Below are 26,202 nucleotides of genomic sequence, written 5' to 3'. Positions count from 1 at the left end.
GGATCGAAATAGACACGGCTACATAAAGGAAAGACAAAATGCTAACGTGATAACAAGGTTCAGTGTGATCCCAGTGATTACTGGGAGAAGATATTACATATCTACAAAAGACACTTCAACACACCCAGATCCAAACAGTTCCTTCGAACAGTATGAAAAATATACAAATAAAAAATACAAATACTCTAGGACACTAGGTAGGTAGTTTTCCGTTGACATGAAATCAGTGAGGACTCGAGGATCAGTGAGGATCAGTGATGACTCGAAGATAAATATTTCACATTGGGTTTTTTTTCCCTCTCCCTTGCATTTTTAAAAGAGAAAATACAAATTTGTGGATATGAAAGAAAAGCAAAACTGTCCATTTGGAAATATGATCCTTCTGTAATTGGTAACATTGTGATACCACATAGTTGTTTTCAGCTAAAAACACTTTAGCTTCTCTAGTAAGCAAAAAGAGCCAGTGTTGAAACCAAACGCATCATAGAATTCTTTTTCAGACATCATACACTATGCACAGATCATAAAAACATTAACAATGATCAAGTCTTTTCCACACACGAGAAATGATTCCTCCGTTTAGGTCAGGAGCGTCGACAGCTGGGGAAAAGACTAGAAGATTCGTCATAATCAGCATCAGCCATCGTCATCAGTCAGAAATGCTTGGAACAGGTCATTATAAACAAAGAGGGAGAAGGGCTTTGACATAGATCTTTTTAACGTCCCATCATGAAACATACTGTGAGGACTGGGAGTGGTAGATGTTGGATGGGGGGGCGCGGGAGGGCAACGAAAAGTGTAGGTGAAATGATCTAGGGACGGGGGCACACCTCTGTGTGCAGGTAGATAGGTAGAAAGCCAGGTAGCATCCATCTCAGCTCTTAGTGTAATACGAACTTTGACCCATAGGAGGAGGAATATCAGTTACCATACGTTAGTAACACCATTGTGTAGATTCTGCCCCCGGGGGCAGCTGGGCGCCCTGCCAGGTGAGTAACAGTCAGTTTCATACGCGGTGATGCCAGCCGAGCGCCGTCTTGGCACGCATACAGGACAGAGGGGGGCAGCGGAGCTTCTTGGAAGGAGAGAATGTCTCAGCTCACTTCACGTGTTCGGCGCTGTGCGAGGAGCAGTAGTATTTCTTATGCGCTATGAAGGTGGAGAGGCTGCTGAACTTGATGTTGCACAGCCGACAGAAGCGGGAGTTACCGTTCTGGATGGGCGAAATCAGTGGCGTCTTGGGGCCTGGGACGGGGGGAGGAGGGGGCGCGGGGATGGCCTTGTCTGGGTGGAGGGACGACCCTACCGGGTCTCTCAGGGCCTCAGGCACAGGTGACACAGTCAGAGAGTGGGCCCTGGTGGGGGACAGAGCCAGTGGGGAGCCAGGCGGAGGGGATCCACCCCCGCTCAAGGGGCTGCCGTTCACCAGCGGGGAGGAAGGGGAGGCTGTGTCTCTCCTCGCCTGTCCGTTGAGGCTGTCCCGGTGGACTCGGGACACCTGTTTGGGCTGGTTGGTCAGGGTGGTGGAGGCGGTCGCGGCCGCTGTGTCCCTGGGACTGAGGCTGGGGTTGGGACTGACCATGCTGCCCGGCTGGGACTGGCCCTCCTGTGGCGGCTGCACGGTCAGCACCAGGCCATGGGCGCTCTTGAAGTGCTCCACCAGGTCGCAGGTGATGGGCCTGTTCGGGCAGTAGGGGCAGACCACCTGGGGTGAACCGGCGCCTAGGCCTTTGGCTCCGGCTCCTGGGGTGGCTGCGAGAGTGGTGGTGCTGCTGGTGTGGTGGTGGTGAGGGGACGTAGCATCAGAGCCAGGCAAGGCAGAGGGGTGAGGGCTGGATGAGGTGCCTTGACCCTGGGGAACCCAGTCAGCGGGGTGAGCTTTGGCCTCCAAGGGGTGCAGAAGATCCGGGCGCTCCTGCTGAGGCCTGCTCTTGGGAGAGGTGGAGGCTGGTCTCTTGAGCCTGTGGAGCTGCTCCAAGGTGTGGGGCTGGAGGGTGGTGGCAGGGCAATAGTAGGTTTTATGAGCCAGGTAGTTCTCGATGCTGTTGAAGCTGATACTGCAGGCGGTGCACTTGTGGTAGTCGGTGAGGGGCAGGGCGGGGAGAATGCTGCCGCCGCTACTGCGCCGGGGAGCCTCTCGCAGCCGGGGCCTCTTGCTCAGGTCGATCGGGCCGTCTCCTTCGGGGCTGGAGCTGCCCGGCCCGCCGGGGGACACTTCCTGTTTCACCATCAGGCCCAGGGCAGAGGGAGATGGGGCTGAGGCGGCAGCGGTGCTAGCGACAGCGGCAGCAGCGTTGGCTAGAGCTTCAGTTCGGGCCATGTGGATCTCGTACATCTTCTTCCTCTTGCGTGTGCGGATGGGCTGGGGAAGGAAAGCGGTGGCCGTGGCCTTGGCCATGTGGTTGGACCGCTGGTTGGACGGGTCGTGGCGCGAGGCGCAGTAGAAGCGCTTGTGGACGGTGTAGTTCTCGTGCCGGCTAAAGTGGATGTTGCAGGCTCCGCAGAAGGTCCTGGTGGGGTCGTCCTCTGGGTCCTCCGCAGAGCCGCTGGCAGGGCTTTGGCTGCCCTCGCTTGCCCTTCCTCCCCTGCATCCTCCTCCCACACTGCCACCTCCTCCCTCTCCTTCAGACGACGAAGATATTCCCTCTCTCCCCAGAGGGGGCTCTGTCTTCACCTCCACCAGCCTCCTTGCTTCAGTTGCTCCACTCCCCACCGCAGGATCTGACTCACTGGGCGAAGCTGAGGCAGCTCTGCTGGCTGCTCCACCTGAAGGGGACACTGACGAGCCATGCCCCCCACTGGAAGGCACCGTGGCTCGGGCTGCGTCCCTTGCCACCCCTGGGCCTGACGTTGAAGTCGGGGCTTCTCCATGGTGCCTGCTCGAGCAGTACAGCCTCTTATGTACGTAGAAGTTGTTGATGTTATTGAAATTGATGTCACACTCGAAGCAGGTGGCCCCTTTGTGGGGTGGCGTGGCCGTGGCGGTAGCTGCAGTCGCTCCGGAGGGGAAGAAGGCAGCTGGGTTGTTTTGAGGAATGGCCTGGCCCTGCTTCAGACGGCTGTGGACCATCTCGGACATTTTAGCAAGGATCTCGGAGGCCTGAGGCAAGATGGCTGCCTCAGGGCTAAACATGTACTGTGGGAGAAACATCGCTCCTCCCGGCAACACCGAGGCTGCCCCTCCCACATGGGCGGGGCTAGAGCCAGGAGTGGGACTCGTTGGTTCTGCCTTTACAGCCGTGGCCGATGGACTCTTGGGAGAGGTGGACGTCTGAGATGAAGAGGTGGCATTGTGCTCCTGCTTTAGCCTCCTCCTCGATTCCTGCTCGCCCTCTTCTCCACCAGCCTCCTCCTCCTCCTCTCCATCGTCCCTCAGCTCCGGCCCCGGCTCTTCTGGCTCAGAGTCTGAGTGCGGCTCCTCTTTGATCCTCAGCTCGGCAGCTGGACCATCAGGACTGCAGCCTGGCGGCGTGGCCGAGCCACCATTTGCCCCTGGGCTGGAGGAGTCCAGGCGGGGGACGCAGGCCAGGGGCTCCCTGTCCTGGGGCTCCCTGTCCTGGGGAGAGGACTGGAGCTGAGGGTGGTCGGCCGGCGTCGGGGTGCTCTGGCGACGGGCGGGGCTCCTCTCGGCCGGGACCCTGACCTCCAGGTGGGTCCGTACGTGCTGCTGGAGCTGGGCAGGCGAGTCGGAGTTGTGTCCGCACACTTGACACTTCAGCACCACCCCAGAGTCTCCTGGACTAAGACCTGATGGAGAGAGTCAGGGTTAGTGGAGTGAAGCAGTAGCTTGTGGTTTGGGTGGAATAGACTGTAAGTTAATAGAACAATATAAAGTGCCTCCTGTAAGTCCCACCATCGCAAGATTTCTAATGTGACCTTAGACTGTGAATTCTCCATTTGTCCATAGACATTTTTTAAAATCTGTATTTAAAGAGTTTTAAGCCTGGTAACAAGCCGATTTCTCGACGATATGAATCGCGAATGACCATAAAACATTAAACTCAGACCGAGTCAAATGTACAATGGTCACTCGCAATTCATATCGCCAAAAAAATGTCTCGTGACTCTATGGAGAAACGAAGCAGGAATTCACAAAGGTCCCATGGGCAACCTGGAAGTGGGTGTGACTTAGGCAATTGGCTAAAAGGTCCTGTAGTGTGTCCCCTGCCTACATAAAAGCAGTATAGAGGTATAGGGCTGTGAATCTTCACTGGCCTCACGATTCGATTCGATTACGATTATCGATGCATCACTTTTTTTCCCCAATACACGATTTATTTTTTCTCACTTTCTTTTTTCTCAGTGTGTGGCTACTTTTAAAATAAAAGTGCATTTGGAATTGCATTGTATTATGATCCATAATTAAAATAAACAACTGCATGTATGTACCGTACTTCCATTATATTTTATTTGATTATTATTATTATTACTATTTTTTTTTTAATAATCGATTTTTGACATTTGTGAATCGATGCAGAATCGTGGATGTCCACATCGCGATGCATCTTATAATCGATTATTTATTTTTGACACCCCTATAGAGGTATGTACAACATGCAGGTTGCTCGGGAGGAACTTGTTCAGCAGGTGAAGGGTGACGTACCCGTGGTCAGGGGCAGCTTGGGCAGACCTGGCCCGGGGGAATAGACCTCGCTGCGGGACCCAGGCTGGCACACCATGTGGCTGGTGACCAGGTGGCTGTAGAGGATATCCCTCGTGGTGGAGACGAAGCCACAGCCGTGACACACCCCGTTCAGTGTGTCCGTGTGGACCTTCAGGTGCCGCTCACAGTTGGCTTTAGTGGTGAAGGCTGACAGACAGATGAGACAGACGAATGGCCGCTCACCTGCGGAGCGAGAGAGATGCTTCATCTATCAGGAATCATCTTATATAGTCACTCGAGAAGCCATGATAAAAACACACACAAAAAAGAAAAAGAATCAGTGAGTGATGTGGCGAGGCCACGCAGCAACCGAGCTGCGGGCGAGGCCATGCAGCGGCCGAGCTGCGTATGCCCGCCTAGCGGGGCGAGCCTGGGACCTAGGACCTCGGACCTCTAGTTATATTATACTTGCGCTGTTCGCGTCAGCTGCGTCAAGACACATTTTTGAGGAGCTGCACGCCAGCTGCACCGACAGGCTCGCCGGCTGCGCCGACAGGCTCACCAGCTGCGCTGACAGGCTCGTCGGCTGCACCGACAGGCTCACCAGCTGCGCTGATAGGCTCGTCGGCTGCACCGACAGGCTCGCCGGCTGCGCGGCTGCACCGACAGGCTCGCCGGCTGCACCGACAAGCTCGTCAGCTGCACCGACAGGCTCGTCAGCTGCACCGACAGGCTCGTCAGCTGCACCGACAGGCTCGTCAGCTGCACCGACAGGCTCGTCAGCTGCACCGACAGGCTCGTCAGCTGCACCGACAGGCTCGTCAGCTGCACCGACAGGCTCGTCAGCTGCACGCACCCCTCGGCGCATTCGGCGAGGGCTTTGACGCACAACCATGTAAAGGCTTTTATACTGAAAATAAACGACCCCCCTTTTTGCTGGGGACCCCTGGAACTCCCTGAAGGAGCCGACTTTGAGAAGCACTGGTTTACAGCACATCTAAAGTGTGCTCTCACCACTGTGTGTGCTGGTTTACAGCACATGTAGAGTGTGCTCTCACCACTGTGTGTGCTGGTTTACAGCACATATAAAGTGTGCTCTCACCACTGTGTGTGCTGGTTTACAGCACATGTAGAGTGTGCTCTCACCACTGTGTGTGCTGGTTTACAGCACATGTAGAGTGTGCTCTCACCACTGTGTGTGCGCATGTGGATCTCCAGGGAGCTGGCGCTGGGGCAGCTCTTGTTGCACTGGGGGAAGGGGCAGACCCGCTCGTTGGGGTAGGACTCCTTGGCCTTGTCCTGCGGTGGGGACGAGGCGGCCGCCGGCTGCTTCTGCCGGCTGGCACAGTAGTACATGAGGTGGGCCTGGAGGTTCCTCTCGCTGCGGTACCAGATGCCACAGTCCTTGCAGGGGAAAATGTCCTCTGGGGGCGGGCAGAAGAGAAAACGTGGTCAGCTGACTGGTCGGAAACACGCGTCAAGTGTTATTCAACCAAGTATTCAAATCATCATCATGCATCAAGTGTTATTCAACCAAGTATTCAAATTGGGGGGGGGGGGGGGGGGGACTTAGGACCAAAGTTCCCTCTAAGACAGTGATCCTCACTATTTCTTCGATGAGAGCCGCACTGGCAGGACAAAGTCAATAGGAGAGCCACTTTTACCGCAAAACACCAAAAGCCACCCCAACCAAACACATCTGCCTACCATTTTTTTGTGTTTTATTGTTTTACACACACACACACACACACACACACACACACACACACACACACACACACACACACACACACACACACACACACACACACATATATATATATACCAGTTTCCCCTAGAAAATCTTTCAGGCCTGGAGGGATTTCGAAACGTACCCCGACCGCAACGGTGGGGGCCGTCGCTGGCGAAGCTGAGGTTTTAGCTAACCTGTTCACATCTATGTTCGCAATGGCATCCCAAGTATCATCATACTATTATGGGATGCGATGCGAACAGTTGTATTATGGGATGTGCGTTTCCCAGGGAACGACACACGTTGACACGTTTTGGAACAGCGCTGCACGCTGGCACAATACTCCTAAAAGCAAAATGCTTATTGTTTTGAATGATTTGGCACCTTCTATTACTGTCAACACCAGTATTGTTGTATTGTAATAATATAATAGCCATAAAGGTTTATTGAAATTTTGGGGTGAGCAGGGGGATAAAATCTAGCCGCCAACTAAAGCTTCGAGAGCCGCCAGCGTCTCGCGAGCCGCGCAATGAGGAACTGGGCTCTAAGATCTAAATAATAATCTTGTCAAGTCATTGCTTAAAGAAACTTGCATATAAGCTTGTTTTAAACGTTTTAATGGTAAACGATATTAGATATGGGGACATAGATTTTTATAGTAATTTGTATGTCTGACATACACATTTTACTGCTGTGGGCAGGGGACAGTCGAATCCAAATATATATAAATAACACAAAATGATATTTCCAGAAAACAGTGAAATCTTCACACGCTCACACGTTACCAAAGTCCACACAATACATACATGTATAGGGCTGAACCATTCATCAGAATTTGAATCAAAATCGTAATATAGGGCAAAATCGAAATGATAATATATGGCATACTCAAGAAAACATCTTTGTTTGGTACAGATCCCCGTGTTCTCTAATATATAATGTATACCCATACACCAGGGTAGAGCTGGGTATTGGTTCAAATTTCAAGAATCGATTCGATTCCGATTCACAAGGTTGCGAATCGATTAATCCCGATTCGATCCGATTCGATCCGATTAATTTCAATATCGATTTGGTTAGTGATACCAAAACGTGTTTTTTGAGCTGTAACCTGTGTCCAGTTATGTAACACAGGGGTTCCCAACCTTTTTTGCGCCAAGTAGATACATGGGGAAAAAAAGTTGCGGACCGGTTGTCAATTTTAATGGTTTTAGTTACACATATATTTACTCACCAGGTGGTGACAAAGGGTAAATAACAGCCTTTTCATCTGTCAATAAAGACACTTTCACAATTATGCAGTGATTTGATTTCAGCCTATATAATTTCTAAAAGTAGATATTAATGAAGATGATTTATGTAGCCTACAGTATTTATGTTTTTGTTTCAACTACAAACATAAATAAAGTCAACTTGAAACTATGTTTCAACTACCACACACAGCCTATAATATTATAGCCTATGTTTATTAAAAAAAAAAAGGAAAAAAAAAAAGGAAAAAAAATAAAATATTATCGATATTAATCGATATCAAAGGATTAAAATAAAAATCGATTCAAAAATTAGTTTTTGTTTAAACTACAAACATAAATAAACGTCAACTTGAAACTATGTTTCAACTACCACACACAGCATAATATTTTAGCCTGTTTATTAAAAATAAATAAATAAATAAAATAATAAAAGAAATCGACCTCTGGACATATGAATCGATATCAAAGGATTAAAATAAAAATCGATTCAAAATCGGAGAATCGATTTTTTTAACCCAGGCCTACACCAGGGATGTCCAAACTTTTTTGAATGGGGGCCAGATTAGATCATGTGAAGTTAACGGGGGGCCGGCCAGCTGCTTCTCGCATCATATGGGTTATAAAAAAAACAAAAAAGAAACAATCACAAACAATACAATTGTACTTTAAGGATTTTGTTGATCATCTGAAAACATTATTACTGCCTGTGTTGTTGCTACTTGGTGCTTGTTGTACAAACTGTATGATAGTGTTGTCATCATTTAGGTGAATGGAAAAAATGCTAAATGAACTTGCTTGATTAACCAACACTGTGTGGAGGACCACATATAGTCCATTTTGAGAGACAAGCCGATGGCCACTTAAGATTGTGCACTTTCGACATGCCTGCCTGCCATACACCCACACAATGAAACACCCGTGGTCCCTAAGTCAATCTAAAGCTCCAACAGTTGGAACAAGCACACACACACACACACACACACACACACACACACACACACACACACACACACACACACACACACACACACACACACAGCATTGCAGCATGGGTATCCATGGCAACAGAACACAAAAGGTTATGAGGAGTCACGCCAACCCTGAGTCGTGTCATCTGTGTGAATAATGAAGCGTCTCTTCACTGACATCGCTACAGCACAAGGCCAAGAGGGAACTTTAGGAGTGGATGGAGAGAGGGCAAATGGCTCTAGTGATGATAGTGGTTGTGAAAGAGTTGCAGTGCCATCTAGTGGTTCAAATGGCACTTTACAACTATATCAGACAACTAGTGGTCAATTGGACCGCGGTGGTCTGAATCTGGAGTTTGCATGTCAGTGAATAGAGAAAACAGGTTTTCTGTTTCTATTCTTGCACAAAACATAAATTCAAACACTTTTAATGATCCACGTCTATTTTCAAAAACGTTCCAGGCTTTGATTCCCCCCCTCAAATTCATGACCTTTCAAGGATTCCAAGGACCTGTGGGAACCCTGTGGGAACCGTGTGTGTGAAGAAGAAGCCTTCAATACAACACTCACTATTGACAACAGCGGTAGCCAGGATGGCGGCCATGCCGGCTTGCTGTGGGAGGAGCTGTATGGCGGCCGGGTACAGAGGCTCCTCCTTCACGGCGCTGGGCTTCTGGGTCACCAGGCTGAGCGGGGGGGAGGGGGGGGCGCCGGGCTTCTGGGTCACCAGGCTGAGCGGGGGGGAAGTGGGGTGCAGCGGTGGGGAGCGGGAGGAGGGAGGAGACAGCCAGGCCAGGAGGCTCTCACCAGCCTGGAGCTCTCTGCTCAGCTTACAGAACAGCTCCTCACCTGAAACACACACAACCGATATAGGTTAAAGTGGAGCTGAAATGGCATGTGCCCAGGATATGTGATTCCTTATCGTGATGTATTCCCAAGTGAGACAGGGTAGAGAGGCGGGACATAGCATGTGGAGGAGTTTGAGTTGGAAAGTGGGCGTGTCTGTGATGGTGCTGCAGGCGACTGATCTGTGCACCGCAAAATAATCTCTTTTACTGGACAACTCTGAAACCATGGCCGACCAAAAACATACCCGAGAGAAGCTGAACAGAGGCTGGAGAGAGACTGTAATATGACTGGGCAGTAAGATGGTGATCTTTCCATGTATTTGAGAGAATGAACATGGACTGAAACATGGACTATGGGGGCAGAATTTGGGATAAACTCACTCTGGGGGAGTGATTAATCACAGTTTTGATCAGTTAAAATATCTGATCTAATTCAGCTTAATAGCTTAATAACTCTAGCAGATGAAATGCTTGGAACATTCACATACATGATTCACATACAGTCTGTATTTGTCTTCTATAAGGTCTCTGATTCACATACAGTCTGTATTCTTCTTCTATAAGGTCTCTGATTCACATACAGTCTGTATTCTTCTTCTATAAGGTCTCTGATTCACATACAGTCTGTATTCTTCTTCTATAAGGTTTCTGATTCACATTCAGTCTGTATTCTTCTTCTATAAGGTCTCTGATTCACATTCAGTCTGTATTCTTCTTCTATAAGGTCTCTGATTCACATACAGTCTGTATTCTTCTTCTATAAGGTCTCTGATTCACATACAGTCTGTATTCTTCTTCTATAAGGTTTCTGATTCACATACAGTCTGTATTCTTCTTCTATAAGGTCTCTGATTCACATACAGTCTATATTCTTCTTCTATAAGGTCTCTGATTCACATACAGTCTGTATTCTTCTTCTATAAGGTCTCTGATTCACATACAGTCTGTATTCTTCTTCTATAAGGTCTCTGATTCACATTCAGTCTGTATTCTTCTTCTATAAGGTCTCTGATTCACATTCAGTCTGTATTCTTCTTCTAAGGTTTCTGATTCACATACAGTCTGTATTCTTCTTCTATAAGGTCTCTGATTCACATACAGTCTGTATTCTTCTTCTATAAGGTCTCTGATTCACATACAGTCTATATTCTTCTTCTAAGGTTTCTGATTCACATACAGTCTGTATTCTTCTTCTAAGGTTTCTGATTCACATACAGTCTGTATTCTTCTTCTAAGGTTTCTGATTCACATACAGTCTATATTCTTCTTCTAAGGTTTCTGATTCACATACAGTCTGTATTCTTCTTCTAAGGTCTCTGATTCACATACAGTCTATATTCTTCTTCTAAGGTTTCTGATTCACATACAGTCTGTATTCTTCTTCTAAGGTCTCTGATTCACATACAGTCTATATTCTTCTTCTAAGGTTTCTGATTCACATACAGTCTATATTCTTCTTCTAAGGTCTCTGATTCACATACAGTCTGTATTCTTCTTCTAAGGTTTCTGATTCACATACAGTCTGTATTCTTCTTCTATAAGGTTTCTGATTCACATACAGTCTGTATTCTTCTTCTATAAGGTCTCTGATTCAGTCTGTATTCTTCTTCTATAAGGTATCTGATTCACATTCAGTCTGTATTCTTCTTCTATAAGGTCTCTGATTCACATACAGTCTGTATTCTTCTTCTATAAGGTATCTGATTCAGTCTGTATTCTTCTTCTATAAGGTTTCTGATTCACATACAGTCTGTATTCTTCTTCTATAAGGTCTCTGATTCACATACAGTCTGTATTCTTCTTCTATAAGGTCTCTGATTCAGTCTGTACTCTTCTTCTATAAGGTCTCTGATTCACATACAGTCTGTATTCTTCTTCGATAAGGTCTCTGATTCACATTCAGTCTGTATTCTTCTTCTATAAGGTCTCTGATTCACATACAGTCTGTATTCTTCTTCTATAAGGTCTCTGATTCACATACAGTCTGTATTCTTCTTCTATAAGGTCTCTGATTCACATACAGTCTGTATTCTTCTTCTATAAGGTCTCTGATTCACATACAGTCTGTATTCTTCTTCTATAAGGTCTCTGATTCACATACAGTCTGTATTCTTCTTCTATAAGGTCTCTGATTCAGTCTGTACTCTTCTTCTATAAGGTCTCTGATTCACATACAGTCTGTATTCTTCTTCTATAAGGTCTCTGATTCACATACAGTCTGTATTCTTCTTCTAAGGTTTCTGATTCACATACAGTCTGTATTCTTCTTCTATAAGGTCTCTGATTCTCATACAGTCTGTATTCTTCTTCTATAAGGTCTCTGATTCACATACAGTCTATATTCTTCTTCTATAAGGTCTCTGATTCACATTCAGTCTGTATTCTTCTTTTATAAGGTATCTGATTCACATACAGTCTATATTCTTCTTCGATAAGGTCTCTGATTCACATTCAGTCTGTATTCTTCTTCTATAAGGTCTCTGATTCACATACAGTCTGTATTCTTCTTCTATAAGGTCTCTGATTCACATACAGTCTGTATTCTTCTTCTATAAGGTCTCTGATTCACATACAGTCTGTATTCTTCTTCTAAGGTTTCTGATTCTCATACAGTCTGTATTCTTCTTCTAAGGTTTCTGATTCTCATACAGTCTGTATTCTTCTTCTAAGGTTTCTGATTCACATACAGTCTGTATTCTTCTTCTATAAGGTCTCTGATTCACATTCAGTCTGTATTCTTCTTCTATAAGGTCTCTGATTCACATACAGTCTGTATTCTTCTTCTATAAGGTCTCTGATTCACATACAGTCTGTATTCTTCTTCTATAAGGTCTCTGATTCACATACAGTCTGTATTCTTCTTCTATAAGGTCTCTGATTCACATACAGTCTGTATTCTTCTTCTAAGGTCTCTGATTCACATACAGTCTGTATTCTTCTTCTAAGGTCTCTGATTCACATTCAGTCTGTATTCTTCTTCTATAAGGTCTCTGATTCACATACAGTCTGTATTCTTCTTCTATAAGGTCTCTGATTCACATACAGTCTGTATTCTTCTTCTATAAGGTTTCTGATTCACATACAGTCTGTATTCTTCTTCTATAAGGTCTCTGATTCACATACAGTCTGTATTCTTCTTCTATAAGGTCTCTGATTCACATTCAGTCTGTATTCTTCTTCTATAAGGTTTCTGATTCACATACAGTCTATATTCTTCTTCTATAAGGTCTCTGATTCAGTCTGTACTCTTCTTCTATAAGGTCTCTGATTCACATAGTCTGTATTCTCCTTCTATAAGTCCACTTATATATATAAGCTGGTCTACAAGAATGTATTCTATCACACCTGAAGGAAATGTATTCAGGTGGACATGTTGCTTGTTTTGCTGTAATAGCGTAACTGTAGCTGAAGATGTGCTGTGAGACTCTAATGACACCTGTGTGTCCTTAACTGACCTTGTGTGTTCTTATGTTCTTAACTGACCTTGGCTGTAGATGGTGCAGTTGGCAGCTGTCGCATCGCAGGCCAACGGGACTTGGCTGAACCAACAGTCTGGATCTTCACATACCAGAGTCAACCTGGGGCACTACACACACACACACACACACACACACACACACACACACACACACACACACACACACACACACACACACACACACACACGCACACGCAGACACGCACACACACACACACACACACACACACACACACACACACACAGACACACACACACACACACACACACACACACACACACACACACAGAGGAATGAAGGAACATTGACTAATTAGTGCAAAGTTACAACTAATCATAACAGTTAGAACAAACACATGAAGCTGAATGAGGCATATGATAACATACAGACATACAAACATACAGGATATGTGTGCTTGTGACTTTACATGACATGACCATTTCAAGTCCGACTTCTCTGATTTGAAGTAGGTTTTATGCTAGGGCTATATCCTATTCTAACAGATCCAGAGAAGATGAAATGTGTTGTTAGGTAAGGGAGCCGTGCAACTGATAAAGTTAGATGAATATTGCTGCAAATAACATCTTAGAATCCAAAGACTGATTTATTGATTTGTTGTTTTTGTGTGTCATTGTTTTGATTCACTTTTCTCTGTTTATCTGCTATGTATAAATTGGCAGTTGCTTATCTCGATGTTATATTCTTGTTAGGTTACTGTCGTGACACAGACACAGTAAACTGCCTTGTCTCGTCTTCAGTTCTAGTTTCTACTCCAAAACACTCCGAGTTGTAGCTTGACAAGAGTCAGCTCAGTTAACCGGAACTAACTGTCAGTTAGCTAACTAGCCAGCAGGCTAATTTAGCAAAACAACTGGTGTTAATGTTACCATGCGACTACGAGCCATTACTCACGCTACTAGATATGTTAGCTAGTGTGCTAAGCAAACATGTTTACAACAAAACAGTGATGGTTAGCTGACCAGATACTGTGGTTAGCTAGGTAACATGGTTAGCTGACCAGATACTGTGGTTAGCTAGGTAACATGGTTAGCTGACCAGATACTGTGGTTAGCTAGGTAACATGGTTGGGGTCATCCCTATGTTCCCCGGGTCCTATGTTCCCCGTTTTTAACACTCTCCGTAACATTTGGGGTGTCTATCCGCTATGCCGACCACCCGCAATGCCGACCTTAGGTTTAGGCGTGAGGGGTGGGAGAGGTTAGGTTTTGGGTTAGGGTCTGGGGGAGGTTAGGAAGGGTTTTATGTTCCCCGGTCCCACAAAAACGGGGAACATAGGACCCGGGGAATATAGGACCCGGGGAACATAGGTACGCTCCCACATGGTTAGCTGACCAGATACTGTGGTTAGCTAGGTAACATGGTTAGCTGACCAGATACTGTGGTTAGCTAGGTAACATGGTTAGCTGACCAGATACTGTGGTTAGCTAGGTAACATGGTTAGCTGACCAGATACTGTGGTTAGCTAGGTAACATGGTTAGCTGACCAGATACTGTGGTTAGCTAGGTAACATGGTTAGCTGACCAGATACTGTGGTTAGCTAGGTAACATGGTTAGCTGACCAGATACTGTGGTTAGCTAGGTAACATGGTTAGCTGACCAGATACTGTGGTTAGCTAGGTAACATGGTTAGCTGACCAGATACTGTGGTTAGCTAGGTAACACGCCGACATGATCTAAACAGCTCAGAAGTGAAGCCTGTAAATACAGTTCTGTTGTACTGTACATTAGACACAGCTACTGTTGCCAATATGGCGGAGGTGTTGTGTAACCTCAAAGCTCTCTGTTTTCTTTAAAGAGTTCATTCTTGACTACATCTGGCCTGCGTTACAGTAAGTCAACCATGAAAGAACTACAAAAATGTATGAAAGAACTACAAAAATGTATGAAAGAACTACAAAAATGTATGCGTCATTTCAGTCAATTAGGAATCTATACAGCAACACAGTGCTGTCCAGGCTATGGCCAGTGGTGGTAAACAAACACTGGCTTAGAAAGACTATCACAAGCCAGTGAGGAAATGAGGGGAGCCCAGGCTGAAAGAAGGGATGATCTAAATGAGAAGACAGAAGAAAGGAAGAGGGGGGAGAAGAGAGAGAGAGAGGGCAAAGAAAGGGGGCGAGTAAGGAGATCAGATGAGGTCGGCGAGCTGCTATTCAGCCACAGTGAGATCCTCTCCGGATACACCAGCAAAGACTGGGAAGACTCCATCTACTGCTCACATGTGTGCAGGCATGAGAGAGAGACAGCCAGACACAGAGAGAGAGAGAGAGAGAGAGAGAGAGAGAGAGAGATAGAGAGAGACAGCCAGACAGAGTGAGAGAGAGAGAGAGAGAGAGAGAGAGAGAGAGAGAGAGAGAGAGAGAGAGAGAGGGAGTCTGTGAATACATAACACACACACATACACACACGTGCATCTAGAGTACAATCTTGCCTTTGTTCATCGGAGGATCCGAGAGCATTCCTTCCGACCATCGCTCCCAGGACACACACACACACACACACACACACACACACACACACACACACACACACACACACTCTCTCTCTCTCTTCTGGAGCCATTGTCGGCTCATAACTATGACTTTTTAACTCCAAATCTGTGTCGACTAAACTTTATCAAATGAATACTATAACTTTAACACCAATATCAACACCCAAACATCCAAAAGCCTGTGAAGCAGCCATGTTTCTCAACAGATGCTCGGGACTGGGCAGCCTCTACATGAGCTGGGCAATACATCGATATGATATCAATATCGTGATTGATGAGACTAGACATAGTCTTATATTTTGGATATTGTAATCTGGCATAATAAATACGTAATAATAACTTTTCCTGGTTTTAAAGGCTGCATTACAGTAAAGTGATGTCATTTTCTGAACTTACCAGACTGTTCTAGCTGTTCTGTTACCGTGTTTGTCTTAAGACATTATATCCACATTAGTGATGAACCAGATGCTCAGGGTTTTCAATGGGAGAAGGACCAGTAGAAGTACAGTTCCACCTACAGTACCACTATCTACCACTAGCTCTGTACCTCAAGATTCAAGATTCAAGATTCAAGATTCAAGACCTACCACTAGGTCTGTATCTACCACTAGCTCTGTAGACCACTAGCTCTGTACCACTAGCTCTGTAGACCACTAGCTCTGTATCTACCACTAGCTCTGTACCACTAGCTCTGTACTAGCTCTGTATCTACCACTAGCTCTGTACTAGCTCTGTACTAGCTCTGTATCCACCACTAGCTCTGTACTAGCTCTGTACTAGCTCTGTATCCACCACTAGCTCTGTACCACTAGCTCTGTACCACTAGCTCTGTATCCACCACTAGCTCTGTATCCACCACTAGCTCTGTACCACTAGCTCTGTATCTACCACTAGCTCTGTACCACTACTGTAGCTCTGTACCTACCACTAGCTCTGTACCACTAGCTCTGTATCTACCACTAGCTCTGTATCTACCACTAGCTCTGTACCACTAGCTCTGTATCTACCACTAGCTCTGTACCACTAGCTCTGTATCTACCACTAGGTCTGTATCTACCACTAGCTCTGTAGACCACTAGCTCTGTACCACTAGCTCTGTAGACCACTAGCTCTGTATCTACCACTAGCTCTGTACCACTAGCTCTGTACTAGCTCTGTATCTACCACTAGCTCTGTACTAGCTCTGTATCCACCACTAGCTCTGTACTAGCTCTGTACTAGCTCTGTATCCACCACTAGCTCTGTACCACTAGCTCTGTACCACTAGCTCTGTATCCACCACTAGCTCTGTATCCACCACTAGCTCTGTACCACTAGCTCTGTATCTACCACTAGCTCTGTACCACTACTGTAGCTCTGTACCTACTACCACTAGCTCTGTACCACTAGCTCTGTATCTACCACTAGCTCTGTATCTACCACTAGCTCTGTACCACTAGCTCTGTATCTACCACTAGCTCTGTACCACTAGCTCTGTATCTACCACTAGCTCTGTATCTACCACTAGCTCTGTACCTACCACTAGTTCTGTACCTACCACTAGCTCTGTATCTACCACTAGCTCTGTACTTACCACTAGCTCTGTACCACTAGCTCTGTACCTACCACTAGCTCTGTATCTACCACTAGCTCTGTATCTACCACTAGCTCTGTATCTACCACTAGCTCTGTACCTACCACTAGCTCTGTATCTACCACTAGCTCTGTATCTACCACTAGCTCTGTAACTACCACTAGCTCTGTACCACTAGCTCTGTATCTACCACTAGCTCTGTACCACTAGCTCTGTACCTACTACTACAGTAGCTCTGTAGACCACTAGCTCTGTAGATGCAACTTGGCGGCAAAAGCTGAATTTTCCCAACTTTGCCCTTCTAATATGGCACTGAAGACAAACCAGGTGTTCAAATATCTCAGCCAATCCATTTATTGCTCCAGATCTTCCAATAAAGATAAAAGAATGAATAAGCACATACTGGACGTTTTACAGTCTGGAAAGAAACTTTTGCTGAGAAAACACAGAAGCTTAATTTCCATTCTAATTGCTATTCCAGTCTGCTGTAATCTCGCCTTTTAATCAATTCGGCAAAAAGTAACCTATCATAAATTTGGAAAAGAAATGAGGCATTGAAAATAAACAGTCTCACTCACACACACACACACACACACACACACACACACACACACACACACACACACACACACACACACACAGCATTGATGTAGGCTACATGGAATAGCTGAAGTTCTGAATTTTGCTACTGGTGTTTGCCGACGCTGCCGACCAGTATGGCAACAATGATAGATGCAGCAGAATAGTGTACATCACATCAGGGCTGTTGAGGGTTTTGCAGATGAGAGGCTGATGCAGTACTGCTGAAAGTACACCAGGAGGCAGCATTTGCCCAGTAGCAGACCTGGGAGTCCTTGAGCCAACAGCAACTGCAGGCTGAAAGGTAGACGTGATGGATGACTCTGTTTCAGTCTTTTCTTCTCACTCAACTGTCTGCTTTAATAGCAGCGTCCCCACTGTCCCTGAAGTCAACTTCTCCCACGACTTTCCAGAAGCTGGAGCGACTTCAGGACCGAAAAACGTTTCTGGTTTGTCGATGTTGTTTTTCTAAAGGGCCGGAACAGTCTAGTTTACACTTCAGCTGGGCTGAAAACTAGGGATGCACGATATTGCAATTTTTTTTGCCGATATCCGATCTGCTCATATTTTCCAACTCTTTTGGCCAATTGCTGTTTCCGATTATGCACACATTTTTTTCCCACCGAGCATCAAGTCTCTCTTGTAGTGGAATTAACACATTATTATGCCGACTCTAATCGTGTGTTATCTTATGTTTGCAAACCTTGTCTGCCGTCCTTCAACATGTTCTGCCTTTTATTCTTGTGTTTTGAAGCGCGCAACAATGGCAACACTGGCAGAGGCAGACATAAATACAAAGCTTTTCAAAATGGACACATTCACTGTGGTAAAATAAGAAAACTACTTCAACTTAGGAGACGTAAAACATGCCATATTTGTTGTTATTTAGTAAGTATGGAGCATTTGGGCATAATTAAAGCATCATGTTATCGGCCTGTCATATCCTCACAAAGGTTTGTTTGGGGCCGATGCCGATATTTCATTTTCATTTCATTTTATCGGCCGATACCACTGACGTGCCAACTGACTGAACTCATCATGCATCTAATCATCATGCAGCTGATCTCATCATGTATCTGATCATCGTGCAGCTGATCTCATCATGCAGCTGATCTCATCATGCATCTAACCATCATACATCTGATCATCATGCATCTAATCATCATGCATCTGATCATCATGCATCTAATCATCATACATCTAATCATCATACATCTAATCATCATGCAGCTGATCTCATCATGCAGCTGATCTCATCATGCATCTGATCATCATGCATCTGATCATCATGCAGCTGATCATCATACATCTGATCATCATGCAGCTGATCTCATCATGCAGCTGATCTCATCATGCAGCTGATCTCATCATGCAGCTGATCTCATCATGCAGCTGATCTCATCATGCAGCTGATCTCATCATGCATCTAACCATCATACATCTGATCATCATGCAGCTGATCATCATACATCTGATCATCATGCATCTGATCATCATCCATCTAATCATCATGCATCTGATCATCATGCAGCTGATCATCATCCATCTAATCATCATGCATCTGATCATCATGCATCTAACCATCATACATCTGATCATCATGCATCTGATCATCATGCAGCTGATCATCATACATCTGATCATCATGCATCTGATCATCATGCAGCTGATCATCATACATCTGATCATCATACATCTGATCATCATACATCTAATCATCATGCATCTAATCATCATGCATCTGATCATCATGCATCTGATCATCATACATCTGATCATCATGCATCTGATCATCATACATCTAATCATCATGCATCTGATCATCATGCAGCTGATCATCATACATCTGATCATCATGCATCTAACCATCATACATCTGATCATCATGCATCTGATCATCATGCAGCTGATCATCATACATCTGATCATCATACATCTGATCATCATACATCTAATCATCATGCATCTGATCATCATACATCTAATCATCATACATCTGATCATCATGCATCTGATCATCATGCATCTAATCATCATGCATCTAATCATCATACATCTAATCATCATACATCTAATCATCATACATCTAATCATCATACATCTGATCATCATGCATCTGATCATCATACATCTGATCATCATACAGCTGATCATCATACATCTGATCATCATACATCTAATCATCATGCATCTGATCATCATGCATCTGATCATCATGCATCTAATCATCATACATCTGATCATCATACAGCTGATCATCATACATCTGATCATCATGCATCTAATCATCATGCATCTGATCATCATACATCTAATCATCATACATCTGATCATCATGCATCTAATCATCATGCATCTGATCATCATGCATCTGATCATCATACATCTAATCATCATGCATCTGATCATCATGCATCTAATCATCATGCATCTGATCATCATGCATCTGATCATCATACATCTGATCATCATACATCTAATCATCATGCATCTAATCATCATGCATCTGATCATCATACATCTGATCATCATACATCTAATCATCATACATCTGATCATCATACATCTAATCATCATGCATCTAATCATCATACATCTAATCATCATGCATCTGATCATCATGCATCTGATCATCATACATCTGATCATCATACATGATACATGAGATCATCATGCATCTGATCTCATCATGCATCTGATCATCATGCATCTGATCATCATGCATCTGATCATCATGCATCTGATCATCATACATGATACATGAGATCATCATGCATCTGATCTCATCATGCATCTGATCATCATGCAGCTGATCATCATGCAGCTGATCTCTTCATGCATCTCTAACATTTATAAAATCCCTTGATGCTTCCGGCCTTCTCTGTCTGGAATACACCTGTCAGAATTCCATGATACTCCATAAACACCATTTTACATCGGGACGACGAGAAACCTCACCGCGCACACGTATCTGGACGTTTTTTGTTGTCCACCAATGATCCAGCAGAAGAAAGCTCACTTCTCCTCCCAGCTCCTTGGTCCCTAAATGGTACCTGTAAAGAGGAGGACGGGCTGCACTGATCCACAGGGGGTATCAGTCATCTGCACCCGACCACTCCATCTAATTGTCTGCTTGCCTCACGTGAAAACCTTTGCTTCATTAGGATATGACTGATGCTGATGATAAGAGCCGGCTCACGGGAGCCGCAACTTCAAATACCTGAGGTGGATCGACTTTGTCTGCGGGAAGAAGACAGTGGAGAGAGGAGAGGAGAGGAGAGGAAGAAGACAGTGGAGAGAGGAGAGGAGAGGAGAAGAAGGGAAGAAGACAGTGGAGGGCAGAGAGGAGAGGAGAGGAAGAAGACAGTGGAGGACTGAGAGGAGAGGAAGGGAAGAAGACAGTGGATGACAGAGAGGAGGGGAGAGGAAGAAGACATTGGAGGACAGAGAGGAGAGGAAGGACAGGAGAGGACAGAAGTAAGACTCTCAGTGTGTTGTACAGTGAAGATGGAGGCACAGCGTAGCTGGATTGTATTTCATGGGGAAGTTGCGCAGATGTGGAGATACGGCTGCTTTTGTTTTAATTTGTAACCCGATGCTGGAGCCGTCTGAGCTCTAAGTACTGATCATCTGTTTCAGGCTCATTCATCACGGACACGGCTTCACAACTCACTATGATAGAGACACACACACACACACACACACACACACACACACACACACACACACACACACACACACACACACACACACACACACACACACACACACACACACACACACACACACACACACACACACAGAGAGAGAGAGAGGGAGAAGAACACAATTCTCTGGGATCACTGAAAACTTAGTATTTTCTGGTATATTTTAAAATGTTCATATCAGCACAAAATATCAACTTTCAATCCAAAAATATCAGGATCAGCTTCCAAAAGCTCATATGAGTCAAACCCAAGCAGAACCGAAGCAGCAGCCAACAGAGAGAAAGCTCAGGGCAGATGAGGAAGAGAGGAAGCCTGAAGGAAACGAAGGGAAATGTTCTTCTGACCCGTTTGGAAGCCGGCCTTCAGACTCCATGGGATTCAGGAGCCACTTTAGGAGCTCCAGTAGCAGGATATACTTAGATATACAGGAACGTCTGAAATCACTGGGGAATCTGTCAGAATCAGAATGTGCTCCGCAGAAACAGACAGAAGAGAAGACCATGTTTCTCTGTATCGCAAGAAGCACCTCCACATCCAGATCCACAGATGGTGCCAAAGCCCTGTGTCCTTCAGGGACCACGAAGCAACATCTACTTTGTCCTTCAGGTACCAGGAAGCAACATCTAGACACTTTGTCCTTCAGGTACCAGGAAGCAACATCTAGACCAGGGGTGCCCAATACGTCGATCGACCGGTCGATCGCGAAGGTAGTGTGGTCGATCGCATGGCATTGAGGGAGATTTTTTTTTTTTACTGTTTTTCCACTGTTTCCACTGTTTTTCCACTGTTTTTCCACTGTTTTTCCACTGTTTTTCCACTGTTCCACTGTTTTCCACTGTATACTCAGTGTATATATATATAAATAAATATGTTTGGTAGATCACTTTGACTTGGTCATTTTAAAAGTAGCTCCCAAGCTGAAAAAGTGTGGGCACCCCTGATCTAGACAATTGAAATAGTTGAATGAAACTGCAACGCCAACAAACTGCCAACTGCCAACACACTGTTACTGACTTAGGCTCTTCTCTCATCCTGCAGGGGCTGTGGACACCGATGCAGGATGGACCCTCCACCATCCCCATCCTGATGCCAGTGGAGGGGACCCACAGCTACTACTGTATTATTATTATTAGTAGTAGTAGTAGTAGAAGTATTTATTATTATTATTATTATTATTTTGGATTTATGGGCTGGATTTATATTGCACTTTTTGCAAATCTAGCAAGTCTTTTGTAAAGAACAAATAAAGAACAGAGAAAACAGTTGAATAACAAAAGCCCCCGTGCAAGGTACTGCAGTACCTCTGCAGCCCAGCAGTCCAACTAAATGAGTCATGCAAGGTACTGCAGTACCTCTGCAGCCCAGCAGTCCAACTAAATGAGTCCAACTGTGAAAAGTGTCATGAGATACCTTTTGTTATGGTTTGGTGCTGTTGGTGCTATGCTACTAGAGGCACAGGGCCAGATCACAGTTTGGTGTGTGTGTGTGTGTGTGTGTGTGTGTGTCTGTGTGTGTGTGTGTCTGTGTGTGTGTGTGTGTGTGTATGTGTGTGTGTGCGCGTGTGCGTGCGTGTGTGTGTGTGTGTGTGTGTCTGTGTGTGTGTACGTGTGTGTGTGTGTGTGTGTGTCTGTGTGTGTGTGCGCGCGTGTGTGTGTGTGTGCGCGTGCGTGTGTGTCTGCGCGCGTGTGTGTGTGTGTGTGTGTGTGTGTGTGTGTGTGCATAATTAACAAAGCCAGTAGAGAATGCAGATGCCAGAGATGTGGTGGTGAGTTAAGGGGAACGGAGAGGCTGCAGGATGGTATCGAAACCCTTTTCACTTGTCTTGGTCGCACTCCGATCGCACTGAATCACATCACAAACTGTCACCTTGCCCAACGTGATGGACGGCCAGCTAACAGACTACAGTCGCTCAACAACAACAAAAAACTTCTGACTTTATGAGCATCCAGAATGCAGAAGTAATTTATCTTGAATTATTTGCTTGATGTGTCTAATACAGTATGTACCATGTAATATATCAGGGATGGGCAACTTTGATGATAGAGAGGGCCACAAAAAAATGTCCTCGTGACCAGAGGGCCAGACTTTGGGGCATTTGAAGGCAGGTTTAGAGGAATAACTCATTTTAAATTAACAATTGTGATGTCATTATTCAGTCTTAACCACCAATATTTGATCCTTTTCTCACTCACTCCTATGTCACCACCTGCTCTCCCTGCAGGGCTTGAAATTAACTTTTTTGACCACCTGCCAATATGGCTGCTAGATTTTAAAGTTACCAGTCAATTAGAATTTCCACTAGCCGAAATGTTTTTCTTGAAATAAACCAGAATATGAGTGGGTTAATTTAAGCATAAGTATCAGTAAGTGGCCCGGGATTCTCAAAGCCTGTGTTGAGGGTCACACGAACAAAAATGCATTATTGAAGCTAAATAAATCCAAAACCAATGAGTTAAATGGTAAATGGTAAATGGTCTGCATTTATATAGCGCTTTTATCCAAAGCGCTTTACAATGAGTAGATAGTCTACATTCACCCATTCATACACCAATGGCGGCAGGCTGCCACGCAGGGTGCCTACACACCATCGGGAGCAAGGAGGGTTAAGTGTCTTGCCCAAGGACACAACGACAGCAGCTGGGAGGGAGCGGGGATCGAACCGCCAACCCTTGCGTCATTGGCCGACCCGCTCTACCTCCTGAGCTAAAGCCGCCCCGAGTTAATTATTTACATTTTTTACTTCAATGTAGAAGAGTAATTTCTTACACATGAGATTACTTTGAGCCTTTTAGTCATAAAGATTATTGAAAGTAGGGCTGGGTATTGGCAAGGACCTCACGATACCATACGTATCACGATACATTGCGATACAATACATATTGCGATATATTGCAATATTCTACATAATTTACTGAAAATTTAAAAATAGAGCTAAAAATACAACAAGCTGTGCACCACCCAGGTAGTGTAATAATATGTACCGTAATTTCCGCACTATAAGCCGCACCGGAGTATAAGCCGCAGCAGCAAAATTGCCTGTTTGTTACATATATAAGCCGCACCGGACTATAAGCCGCAGGTGTTTTAATGTTTTTTTTTTTTTTTTTTATTGTGTTTTAATGTTTAATTACCATATGTAAGGGTTCATGCACAGAGGGGATTGTCGGGAAAGAGATGGCTGTTTGAGGAAGCTCCAATTTATTAACATTTCAACAAAACAACATAACACAACACCACCTTTGTTTTTTTTTACAGTGCACACAGTGTCCGCGGTGTGGTGAAAAGAGGGCAAGAGAGGAAATTAAAACAGAAGTGGATTTATAGTTAGAAAGAGTGCTAAAGAAGAGAGATTTTTTTTTTTTTTTTTTTTTTTCTGAAAAAATCCATAGATAAGCCGCACCGTTATATAAGCCGCAGGGCCAAAAAACGGGGAAAAAGCCGCGGCTTATAGTCCGAAATTTACGGTACATCACTTTATATTGATAACTTAGTGGACAAATTGAGTCAAAACTACTGAGTGTTGAGTGTGTTACTGAACGCACTGAAATAAAAAGTATTCTTATTGTGTCACTGAACAGACGGCTGTGCAAAAAAAAATCAATATGGTGAAATATGGTGAAATATCGATACAGTATTGCGGAAAAAATTATCGCGATATATTGCCATATCGATTTTATTGCACAGCCCTAATTGAAAGATATTCCATATTCCAGACTGAAATGTTATAACAGAAGTGTATTGAGAGTATTGGCCAGAATGACATGAACATCTGGACACTTATTCAGTGGGTAGCTTGCATGTTGCCTTCAGGGGCACACTAGTCTCTCCCCAGACTCAAATATTACGTTGAATCGCTGCGCTCCGCATACTACATAAATTAGTCTGTGCCAGTTCACAGCCACTGCTGGTTTTTGAAGGCGGGTTGAAATTGAATGAGTGACAGGTCGTAGCACCGATGAGAGAGCGGTTCGAAAAATGGGCTGCGCCCCCCGTGTTGTCTGATCGCAAAGTCGTTACTGATTGGAGAGGACTGAAGCCATCACTGGCATATGACTGGCCAAGTGAACGGTTCCCTCCCATAACCAGCCCTCTGAGGGGAAGTGTCCCAGACCCAGAGAGAGCTCTGCAGCATGCAGTAACATAGTGTATCAGACCCAGAGAGAGATCTGCAGCATGCAGTAACGTAGTGTATCAGAGCCAGAGAGAGATCTGCAGCATGCAGTAACATAGTGTATCAGACCCAGAGAGAGATCTGCAGCATGCAGTAACATAGTGTATCAGACCCAGAGAGAGCTCTGCAGCATGCAGTAACATAGTGTATCAGACCCAGAGAGATCTGCAGCATGCAGTAACATAGTGTATCAGACCCAGAGAGAGATATGCAGCATGCAGTAACATAGTCTATCAGACCCAGAGAGAGCTCTGCAGCATGCAGTAACATAGTGTATCAGACCCAGAGAGAGCTCTGCAGCATGCAGTAACGTAGTGTATCAGACCCAGAGAGAGATCTGCAGCATGCAGTAACATAGTGTATCAGACCCAGAGAGAGATCTGCAGCATGCAGTAACATAGTGTATCAGACCCAGAGAGATCTGCAGCATGCAGTAACGTAGTGTATCAGACCCAGAGAGAGCTCTGCAGCATGCAGTAACATAGTGTATCAGACACAGAGAGAGCTCTGCAGCATGCAGTAATGTAGTGTATCAGACCCAGAGAGAGATCTGCAGCATGCAGTAACGTAGTGTATCAGACCCAGAGAGAGCTCTGCAGCATGCAGTAACGTAGTGTATCAGACCCAGAGAGAGATCTGCAGCATGCAGTAATGTAGTGTATCAGACCCAGAGAGAGCTCTGCAGCATGCAGTAACATAGTGTATCAGACCCAGAGAGAGCTCTGCAGCATGCAGTAACATAGTGTATCAGACCCAGAGAGAGATCTGCAGCATGC

The 26,202-nt window shown here is 45.1% G+C and overlaps 1 protein-coding gene across 1 annotated transcript in view; it reads right to left on the bottom strand.

The window, feature by feature from the left end:
- Nucleotides 1-1,099: 1,099 nt before the first annotated feature.
- zfpm1 (zinc finger protein, FOG family member 1) overlaps nt 1,100-26,202 on the bottom strand; it is a gene marked incomplete at both ends in the record, with an annotated part of 64,624 nt that continues 39,521 nt past the window's right edge. The window contains 5 exons of the mRNA XM_083654825.1: nt 1,100-3,747; nt 4,604-4,846; nt 5,794-6,027; nt 9,127-9,405; nt 12,888-12,990. Of these exons, the coding sequence (XP_083510951.1) occupies nt 1,100-3,747; nt 4,604-4,846; nt 5,794-6,027; nt 9,127-9,405; nt 12,888-12,990 (3,507 nt within the window). The remainder of the gene's footprint in view (nt 3,748-4,603; nt 4,847-5,793; nt 6,028-9,126; nt 9,406-12,887; nt 12,991-26,202) is intronic.

This window comes from Poromitra crassiceps (assembly GCF_964638095.1).
Source record: "Poromitra crassiceps genome assembly, chromosome: 18".
Lineage (NCBI taxonomy): Eukaryota > Metazoa > Chordata > Actinopteri > Beryciformes > Melamphaidae > Poromitra > Poromitra crassiceps.
The sequence above is the reverse complement of the archived record's forward strand: the minus strand, read 5'-3'. Positions and strand labels throughout refer to the sequence as shown.